The following is an 11,763-nucleotide window of genomic DNA, read 5'->3' on the forward strand; positions in this document are numbered from 1 at the left end:
CATTATTTTTTCGATTTATATACTTTTATTGTACGGTTTTTCCCCTTGCTTTCCTTCAGCGCTGACGATCGATAACAAAGATTATCACAAGTATATACCATTGTTTTATGTTTTCTAATCATAACGTTTTGGGGAATTTAGAAATCTTAGATTGCTGTTGTCATCATGATTGACTAACAACGATTTAGTAATCTTCCGTCTCCGACAAAAGCTGTGAGAAGAGGAGCGTGAGAAGGTCAAAACTGTGTATTTCTTCGAACCATAACCTCATAAGGCCTAATGTTTAGGAGGTATTAAATAAAATGTCTCTCTATTTTGCAATTGAAATAACACAGTAAGTGGAAATGCATCTGACACAGTACAAAATACGCTAAACTCTGTTTTGATGGTTCTTTTTTAACTCTTAATCGAGCACCTCTTCAGAAAATTGTATGTGCTCATTAAGCTCCCTTGACTTTTGCCCAAGTTGATTCATACAAGGTGCATGCAAAGATTTACTCGTATAAACAGTATTGTGTCGACCCCCTATTATGTCCCTGGACGGAAACAGCATTCAACAATTTAGATATTCGTCTTCCATTAGCCTCTGCCAGCTTCACTAAGTCACTATGTTTGCGTCGCAGCATAAGCATTACTACAAACATTAGAGTTTACGAGGCGATCGTCAGAAGCACTCTCCAAAATAGATTTTAAATGTGGGTTGTGTCAAAGCTCGAAATGTAGAGACCTAGATGCCTCTGATCATGATTGCCTCTGATCACGACTCTTCAATATAGGCATGAAACGTGGGTTGTCAAGGCTCAAAATAGTAGAGACCTAGATGTATTTGATCAGGATTTCCTCAGTCGCATTCTACACGCCCAACACCATTAACGAGTATCCGTCAACGTCGTAAATAACCGTACCCACTCTCCTAAATTGTAAAGAGACGACGGCTCATGTGAGTTGGCTATTGGCTAACCTAAGGTATGAAGACCATCTATGTATCTTGAAGTATGCTGTTAAAGCACAGCCGCTTGAAAATTGGAACGTTACCCTAGGGATCATAAGAAAGATTGGTGGTCAGTAGTAAAAAAAGAAAAAAAAAAACGTTGCAGAACTGCTTGGGGTTCTGCAGCTTTGCACTTCTTTCTGGGGTTCTGTACTTCTTATGTTGGATCTGGGACAGAGAAGAGCCGTGCCATATCGAGACCGTTGCACCCAACTATGCCTCTTGGAAGACAATTTTTGGGTGAAATTATGGATAACAGGCGAGATAGAGCAGCGTCTAGTTCCCATCAAAGGTAAAATAAGTATGTATCTCAACGACCACTGTGTAAATACTTTGTATTAAAAAAGGATGAACCGCAGTCATTATATTACCACAAATTAAAGGGGTATAATTGAGCTACCTTTGCCTACTTAATTGATGGTAGATCATTGTATCTACTGAAATGATCTACTAGTTTTTCTTCCCCTTAAACAAGAGGCTTTGACCCATCTTCTTAGGTCCTTACCATCTTTGGATCTTTCATAGAAGCTACATATTGCCTAATGCTACAAATTGCCCAAGGTTTGAAGTTGTATAAGCAGTTAACTGTTAGAATTCTTTCATTTTGCTGTCTCTCCATGGTCTAATTTGTAAAAAAAAAATATATAATAAATAAAAAAAATATAATAAGAGGCATTAAAGAATAAATTGAGGAATCCATGTGCTTGTAGGTTATAACTTCAATTGCCACATGAAATAAAAACAATTCACAATGAAAAAGAAACTAACAATTTAACCTCTTAATGCAAATTCCTAACTTTTATTTTTAATATATAAGTTTTGAAATAGAATGAAACTTGAAACAAAAGTAGATCTGTCATATGCATAAAATCTGTTTGTAGGATTGGATAGTGAAATTTTTAATTCGCCAATTTTATTTGGAACCCTAAGTCTAGAAGCAAAAGTGTATAGGTACAAAATAGTCATTCGAAAACTGTGACTTTTGGATATGACAAAACTGGCATTGTGAATAGGGGCGGAGCCAGGATTTCCTTTATCGGGAGGGGGGCGCACAATAGGTTGCTCCGATAAACTTGCGAACAAAGAAATACCAGCAATTTAAATGAACCTCAACAATTATACGTCAATGGAAGGTAGTGGTAATGGTCGTAAATTTAATCTAAAATCTGGTGAGAGTTAAAGTTCTAATAAATCTGTTGAAATTAAAATGGTATAATAACATTGATGCATAAAAATAGTAAGTTATAAAAACCACCCCACCATAAAAAATGAAAACCTGATCACCCTCTACAGAAAAATATGGTATTTAATATTTTCTGTATAATTTTTAGCCTTTACGCTTCTGACCACTATAGCGAGTGATTTAAGCTTCGTATTGCGAAAAAAAAAAATGGTCTTGAACCATCTTTTGGAGTCATGCATTCTTTGTGACTATTTATATAGGTCAAAACATTTAGCATGTCGCCTAACTATATGGTATCGCTTAGTAATTACGGTGGTAATGAAGAGTAGGATATGGATAAAGGATAAAAAGGATAAAGATCCTCCAGAGTCATTGCTGGCGCATAGGTTGTCGAATCGACGTTTCAGTTGCTGGGTGTTTCTTACAGAGACAAGTAGCAAGCTTGTTGCCCAACCTTGCTGCGGCGGGGATCGAACCCTGGGCCCCGTATTATGGGCCCAGAGTAGGAAATGAGAATTAAGATTACAACTCATATTATTCAATGCAAGTATCTCATTTAATATTTTCAGCACTAAAGATTCACTGCTTTGTCCCAAAAAGATGAAAATTTGCGACATATTTTCTCAATCTTAGATTTCAGAGTTTGAAAACCAGGTCCAGAATCTAAATTGTGAGGTAGGAACACGTTTAGTCATTGACCCATCGGAAAATCTGTCAGTCGTGTAAAAAATAATGTAATCTATTACTGGAACATAAACACACACTTTCCAATAAAGGGGGACATTGTCCTGGTCGTCTTGTGAAACAGTGGGGTAATTTGATCGATAACTTTGGTTTCTTGCCATTCTTGGAATGCAAACAGTCACGTCCATAGCTTCCATGGCTTTGAAACAGTGGGGAAATTTGATCGATAAGTATGTTTTCTTACCATTCTTGGAATGCAAACAGTCACGTCCATAGCTTCCATGGCTTTCTCTGCACTTTCAAATATAATCTGGAAAACTTCATTGTACTTTTCACTCTTTATTTAAAAGCTTTGGATTTAGATATTTTTTTTTCTTTGGCTGAAAATAAGTTACGTCTGAAAATAAGAAAATAAGTTTACGTCTGAAGTAATCTGCTTAGTTTAAGAGTCATGTCAGTTATATCGCTCAAACCGTAAACAGTAATAATAAAGTCACGTGTTAAAATTGCGCACAGCGAGCTTTTGTGAATGAACAATTTTTTGCTTTTGTGAATGAACAACTGTCACGCCATGAAGACACAATTCTTAGTGTTCTATTTTAGTGTACTATCTTAGTACTATCTTAGTACTATTTTAGTACTATCTCATTTATTATTATTATTATTTATTATTATTATTATTTATTATTATAATAATTATTATTATAATATACATTTATTATTATATTATTATTATTATATTTATATATATTATTATATAATACTTATTTATTATTATTATTATTTATTATTATTATTACTATTATTTAGTACTATTTTATTTAGTACTTATTTTAGTACTATCTTAGTACTATTTTAGCGTGCTATCTAGTGTTCTATCTTAGTGTACTATTTTAGGCATATCATCTCTGAATCAACATTACGAGAATAAGTTCTGCGATCATTGTATAGTAATTTTGGACTATTTTGAGAGAAAAACAGGCAAGACATTTACGCCACATACATCCTGACATGCCATTCACATTCAGTGGTGGATCCAGGTGGGGGTCTATGCCCCCTCCCCTAATGTAGTGGTGGATTTGGGGCTTGGTTATATTAGCAAGAGGACGGCAAGTGACTTGATCCAAGTTTGTACTCAAGAAATTTTAAGTACTATAAAAACAAGAATCCACGAAGCTGCCTTTTATAGTGTGATATCTGATGAAACCATGGATGCATCACATACCTCACAACTTAGTCTTTCTTTGCACTATGTTTATGAGAACAGTATTGCAGAAGACTGTGTTGGATTTATGAACCTTCACGAAACGAACTATAAGGATATAAATGAACATGAACCAAACATTACCGGTGAAATTGTAGGCAAGTCTGTGCTCAAGCTAATGGAAGACGTTGGATTAATCGTTGACAATTGTGTTGGCATAATCTGCGCAGGATGCAGTGTCAGCATTTCTAAAATGCGAAGGGTAGTATCAGGGATCCAAAAAGTTACTAAAAGAAGCAGCCTCTGTGGAATCAAAAATCATGGTCTTAATCATTGAAGTAACTTCACAAATAAAAGGCGAAAATACAAGATCAAGAGAAGAAAGATACGAATTTGACACTGACAGTGGTTTGTGCTACTCTTGATAACAATACCCTTGGCATCTTATGGTACCTTGATGACGGGCATCTTATTTGACCTACATTAAAGTCACCTCAAAAAGCAATTCATTTTCAATTCATCTCAGAAAAAGAAGGCAATCTACTACATAACTTTTGATTTAGTTTAATATACTCTTAAATATTCCCCAAAGTCTCACCTTAATGCCCTTAGCCTTTTGAGACACACCAGAATCAAACATTTCCCTTTTTTTTAGTGATAAGTCCTGCGACAATGGGCAAATCGCTTAATCTAAAATACTTGCCCTTGGGCTGTGAGGGGCATGGCATCCCTGGAGCCATGATTAGATTTTTTTACTATTTTGAAGATTTTTTTTATTTCGATCAGGCGACATTTAAAAAGGACGAGGGAGAGTTGGTTAGTATCCTCTACTCACTCTTCAACATCCCCTTAAAGATACCCTGAAAGTTTTAACTTATTACCTTTGGCCAATTCTTATATATTGCTGATATCTTCTTTTGACATACAGCACATACATGTGTTCAACACCAGAAGTATAGTTAATTGATCTTTGGACTATTTTAATCGAATTTCTTTGGGGGAAAAGGGAGTGATAGGGGGACTGGTGGCCCTCCGATCACTTTTGACGCTTAAAAAGGGCGTTAGAACTTCTAATTTCCTATCAAATGAGCCCTCTCGGAAGCTTATATGGCCCCTACTTCTATACTAAGTGGCCCTGGGGAAAAATAAATGCTTATGGCTCTTTATTGTCGGCAACTTCAGAGCAATGTTTCTCCAGAATACTTCTACAATCGGGGTCAAGCTGGGTTTTGATAATTACAAGAGTGTGCTCAGTTTTGGTGCATGGATAGAGGATCGAGCTGTAACTATCAGGAATAACTTGTTTATGGAGTAATGAGATTTATAATTTTGTTTTTGTGGGAAAGTAAAAGGTAAATAGCGAATAAGGCATTGGACTTTACAGTCCCTACCGGTGGTGCTGATCTCTGTTTCTTGGCCCTTCATCCAGGAAGTGCAATGGGGGGCTGGGGGCAAACCATCCTGTGCTCTCGCCCACCCTTCCTGTTTACCATCCCCAAATTTCTCCAGGTACCCATTTAGAGCAGGGTCGACTCTGGCTGAGCTTACAGAGTCACACCACTGACCCCCGTCCCAAATCAAATAGTTGGGTACGCTAGGATTAGAACACTCGCCCTCCCGTACAAAGAGTCCTAAATTCAGCGCACCGATCCACTCGGCTAGGACGGCCTTGTTTTGGGGGGAAGGAGGTAAAAGAAAATTCTCCGGTCTTCATAAAAGATCAGGTTTTTTTTCATTTTTGCACCTGGGGCCTGATAGTCTATGTGGCTAACTCATTAAAATGTACTGCTAGTAATAACTCATTGTTGCACCAAGCAGTCTGAGGGTCAACACACACCTCCGACCCCATTTGGGGACGACCTGATTTCCATTTGACCCTAGACGGTTGGCTGGCAAGGACTATGTTTGTCCATATATCATCCTTCATCCGCAGAAGGTGTCCTAGCCAGTTCAACCTTTCTCTGATTATAGTCCTAGAAAGCAGCATTAATATATAGCTTCTGAGTTTAAGAAAAGACGGATGGAGCTCGCCTGATATTGTGATATGTCGGGATTGTTGGATTCAAACTTGCGTACATCTACCTATGGGAGCATTTTACTTATTGTCTTAATACATAGAAATGCTATATGGTAAGAGGGATTTTCATTCTGTTACGTTTTTGGAGCCGGTTACCTTTTTAAATCGAATGGCATGTGGCATTCAAAGCTTTTTAATTATCTTACCAGATGTTTCGAAGGTATTTGGGTTTTTTAATTTCTTAATTTTATTTTAGGCCATATTGTCTGAGATTTCATCAAACATCAAAGAAATTGCCTTTCATGAGCATGGACGCAAGGTCATCATGTACTTATTGGCTGGTAGAGACACTCGGTATACGCATCCACAAGTCATTGATATACTTAAGCAGGGAGACAATAATGTACACAGGTTAGTCAATTCTATGATTACTAATGGCTTCTATTATGTATTTATCTATAAATTCAATTCTATTTTATCTATAATTAGATTTTTATTCTATTTTATTTTAATCTTTAAAATTAAGACGAAAACAAATCTTATCAGTATTTATAGTTAAGCCTTTTAAGTACAAAAATAAGAAAGAATGGATTTTTTTTCCAATAAGAAGTATCAACGTCTTAATCAAAACTAAGAAATATGAAAAACTGGACAATTTTTATATAAATAAGCCCCTTCAATATTATAAGCAATACTTGTAGTTATAATATTATTGTAAGTAAAAAACATTAAAAGTAAACCATAAAAAAAAATTGTAATGTGAAGTAAAAAACTTTGAGTGCTGAATTAAAGAATTAAGATTTTGAGTATTAAACTTAAGACTTAAGATCTTGAGTGCTATAATTTTTGTTTCGAATTATAATATTGTGAGCTTACCGCGCCGGGGAAACCCTCTTCGTCCGTCTCCTGCTCGAAGTTGTCATGTTTGTTTTTGTTCTTTTTTTATTTTGTTCTGTCTTGGTGGTTCTTAATATTTATTTTGATATTAGATAGCCTTTGATTCGAGCTTAACTCTCTGTTGGCTCTGTTTGAATACTTTGGTTTGTATTTTTTTTAAAACAAAACTTGTCTTAAAAAAAGAAAAAAGATTTTTCTTTTAAATAATAATCTTGAATCTAAACATGGTGCTTTTTGTGCTACTAAACCGAATTTGTGTGCTACTAAACCGAATTTTTGTGCTACTAAACCGAATTTTTATCCTTTATTAAATTCGCACGAAATATGTTTCTTGAGCATAACGTCCTCTTAAATTATCTGCTCGACTAGTTGATACACTTCTCTAAGTAGTTTCTATTTGAGCGTCAAACAGAAATTCTTTTTTGAGCGTCAGCATCATTTTTCATTTAATTTACAATAGCTCCGTAACTTTGGCCTCCAATTTCTATTTGACAGTCCTAAATGCTTTTTGAGTGTAAACTTTATTTTCCAATTTATATGCAAAGGCTCTGTAGCCTTGGCAGACAATTTTCATTTGAAAATCCTAAATTCTTTTTTAGTGTCAATGTTGTTTTCCAATTAATATGCAATGGCTCTATAACCTTGGCAGACAATTTTCATTTGAAAATCCTAAATTCTTTTTGAGTGTCAACATTGTTTTCCAGTTAATATGCAATGGCTCTATAACCTTGGCACACAATTTTCTTTTGACAATACGGAGTTCTTTTTGAGCACCAGTTATTTTCTGTTTAATATACAAAAGCTCTGTAACCTTGGAACACAATTTTCATTTGTCAATCAGAAATTCTTTTTTCACCAACGTTATTTTCTGTTTAATACACAAAAGCTCTATAACCGTAGCACACAATTTTCATTTCACAATTACAAATTCTTTTGAGCACCAACGTTATTTTCTGTTTAATATACAAAAGCCTTGTACCTTGGCACACAATTTTTATTTGTCAATCACAAATTCTTTTAGCACCAACGTCATTTTCTGTTTAATATACAAAAGTCTTGTAACCTTGGCACACAATTTTTATTTGTCAATCACAAATTCTTTTAGCACCAACGTCATTTTCTGTTTAATATACAAAAGCCTTGTAACCTTGGCACACAATTTTTATTTGTCAATCACAAATTCTTTTAGCACCAACGTCATTTTCCGTTTAATATACAAAAGCCTTGTAACCTTGGCACACAATTTTTATTTGTCAATCACAAATTCTTTTAGCACCAACGTCATTTCCCGTTTAATATACAAAAGCCTTGTAACCTTGGCACACAATTTTTATTTGTCAATCGCCAATTCTTTTAGCACCAACGTCATTTTCTGTTTAATATACAAAAGTCTTGTGACCTTGGCACACAATTTTTAGTTGTAAATCACAAATTCTTTTAGCACCAACGTCATTTTCTGTTTAATATACAAAAGCCTTGTAACCTTGGCACAGAATTTTTATTGTCAATCACCAATTCTTTTAGCACCAACGTCATTTTCTGTTTAATATACAAAAGCCTTGTGACCTTGGCACACAATTTTTAGTTGTCAATCACAAATTCTTTTAGCACCAACGTCATTTTCTGTAATGTAAAAAGATCTGTAACCTTGTCCAACAATTTCCATTTGACAAGCACAAATTCTTTTTGAGTGCCAACGTTGTAATTACAATTAATATACAAAGGCTGTTTAATCATGACAGACAACCACACTAAGAAACAAGAATGAATTCTAAATCATAATAAAAATGGCTGCGGTATGAGAATTCCTCTAAACTTTGCACTGTGCTCCTAAAAAATATTAGGAGATGGGGAACATTATTTTGACGACCTGACTGGTACCTTTACCTCAATAATTCCGTGGAATATGGTACCCAACATAAGGAGCATTGACAATATATACTGCAGATTACTTTATCCATCAACTTTCCAATCGAATTTTTGTTTTATATTTGGAACTGAATATTACGTAATTCAAAGAATCTCAAACTTTTCCCTTAGCCCTTAAGGCCTTTATTGTTTTTGGTGAAAATTTAGCAGATTATTACAAGGCTTGGAGAATTGGTGGCTTCTTTGAATATTTCTTGTTGACCTTCTCGACTAGTATGGAAATTAATGTCAGTACTTATTAACATACTACTACTCACAACCCTTTGCAAATTCAAGCCACGCAGCTACGCACGCTCCTCCTCAATCCCAATCTTTTCAAAGCCTCGCTATTTACCCCCTCTCAAAAGTTCCCATTTCCTTTCAATTTTCCCTAGCGACATCTCCCCCCCCCCATTTGGGAATGACGTGGAACTGAATAGTACGTAATTCAAAGACTCTCAAACTTTTCCCTTAGCCCTTAAGGCCTCTTCTGTTTATGGTGAAAATTTAGCAGATTATTACAAGGCTTGGGAAATTGGTGGCTTCTTTGAATATTTCTTGTTGACCTTCTCGACTAGTATGGAAATTGATGTCGATACTTATTAACATACTACTACTCACAACCCTTTGCAAGTTCAAGCCACGCAGCTACGCACGCTCCTCCTCGATCCCAATCTTTTCAAAGCCTCGCTATTTACACCCTCCTAAGAAGTTCCCATTTCCTTTAAATTTTCTCTAGCGACATCCCCCCCCACTCGGGAACGACGTGCTTTTCGTTTGGCTCTAGACTTGTCAGCATAGACTTTAAATTATGTTTTCTAATGGTGGCTGATAGCTTTCTGCCTTAGTTTTCTAGATGAGGGCAGTTAAGCGGGAAGGGTTGGATGATGATCTCCCACAGGTGGTTGAATCTGCACTGGGGAAAGAAGACAACTAGACTATCATTTCGATTGGCGTTTCAAATATGATAAATGAAAATGAAACTTCCCTATCGTTTCTTCACGACATTAAGTAATAAAAACAAGTTTTTTCAAGTGAAAGTAAGAAGTAACATTGAAACTCAAAACAAAAAGAAATTATTCCGTATTTGCAGGGGTTTCCCCCCCCCCCCCTCGATATCTTACTCTTCATGCTAAACTTTTTTAGCAATTTAAAAAAAAAATGTTTATTCTAATTTAGCGGCACTTGTGTTTCTGATTAAACGGCCTTGGAGCTAAAGTATAGGATCCGCAATTGATATTGCGGATCAGAATACAGAATTTGCAAGAAAGTTTACCTAGATGAATGAAGTTATATGTATATATAAATAGGTATTTGCATATGTAATATGTGTATATATATGTATGAAGAGTATATGCTTAGACGCAAAAGAAAACCGGGAAATAGTCAGAATGGAAGAAATCCTTTATGTTTCCCTATAAAGATAGGTGTTTTTCCTGTCTCCTATTCTGTTAAAGGAAAAGCCATAATCCCCGTAAAAAGAAAATTGCATGGAAATCCGCGAACAAAGCCGTGAAGTATAAACAGTTCGTGGCAACGAACTCTCAGCTCAATGATGACCGAAACTAAAAAAAAAACGCAATTTTTATATCAATAGATACGTCAAGAGAATCAGCTTATTGCGCTAGTTTCAAATATATAAGATTCGTTAAGTTTAGTCCTACTAAATAGGGGAAAACACCCTCTAAAGTCAAGGAAAAATCACACCATCATACCTTGGTAAAAATCACACCTTCAGATTCAGCGTACCTGAGAACCCTTTTGTAGAAGTTTCAAGCTTCTATATACAAAAATGTGGAATCTTTTTATCTTTGCGCGTAGAAAGATTGCAGATGCGTGTTTTTCTGTTTTTTTTTATTTATTTTATTTTTTTTGCTTTTTTTCCAGGGATGATCGTATTGGAATAATGGTCCTAGAAGATCGGAAGAGGGTGTATTCGAACGAAAATTAAAAGTTCTAGTGCCCTTTTTAAGTGACAAAAAAGATTGGAGAGCAACTGTCCCCCTTCCACGCCCATTTATTTCCCAAAACTATCTGATAAAAATTTTGAGATAGCCACTTTGTTCATTATAGTTTAAACGTCAATATAAATTTGTCTTTAGAGGTAAAATGACCCCTCCACTCTCGGTGGGGAGAGACCTATAGGTTATGAAAATTGCCCATTGTTTACATATAGTTATGTTATTGGGAAGTATACAGATATTTTTTTTGGGGGGGGGTGTTATTGGTGTTTTAGTTGGATGTCCATTGAGACAATCTTCCTTAAGGAGGGAATTTCTAGGGGTGAGGGGTGGAATTTTCTAGTGAAAATTTTACACTGGGGGGATTTGACAGAAATACAATGCGAAATTCTTTTAATTGTCTTACATTTTCTTTCCCAACTCAGTTTTTCATATGGAGATACTCCGGAGGAGATATCCAGCGGCTATTCTCCACGAGTTTTGATTTTCGGGAAAAAAATTTGTACGGAAGGGGGCATTTCCGGCATCACCGAGAAACCGATAAAAGATTAAAGTCTTTTAAATTGAAGTGTTCTAAGGGTGATTTTTCAGGCTGGATCGTCCGCAAGAAATTTTACAGGGAGGAGGCTTTTCAGCGAGGATGGAACTGTCTGGACGGAACTTGGCGGGGGGAGGTGTACTTTTCGTTGGATGAAATTTTCATAGAGGAGTGTCCCGTGAGGGGGGGATGGTGAGCCAGATTTACCTGCATTATTTGAAAAAAAATAGAAATTAAATAAATTAAAACAAGTTGCTTTTAACAGAAAGTAATGAGCAACATTAAAACTTAAAACGAACATAAATCATTCCGTATATGAAGGACTGCCTCCTCCTTAATACCTTGCTCTTTACGCTAAAGTTTGACTGTTTGTCCCTACT

General features: G+C 35.7%; 1 protein-coding gene across 1 annotated transcript in view; it reads left to right on the plus strand.

Moving 5' to 3' along the window:
* Window positions 1–6,657, plus strand: part of LOC136035599 (pumilio homolog 3-like) — a gene marked incomplete in the record, with an annotated part of 52,801 nt that extends 46,144 nt beyond the window's left edge. Inside the window, 1 exon segment of the mRNA XM_065717478.1 lies at window positions 6,336–6,657. Within this exon segment, the coding sequence (XP_065573550.1) occupies window positions 6,336–6,638 (303 nt within the window).
* Between the last annotated feature and the right edge of the window lie 5,106 nt (window positions 6,658–11,763).

The sequence above is a fragment of the Artemia franciscana genome, chromosome 14 (genome assembly GCF_032884065.1).
Source record: "Artemia franciscana chromosome 14, ASM3288406v1, whole genome shotgun sequence".
Classification (NCBI taxonomy): Eukaryota; Metazoa; Arthropoda; class Branchiopoda; order Anostraca; family Artemiidae; genus Artemia; species Artemia franciscana.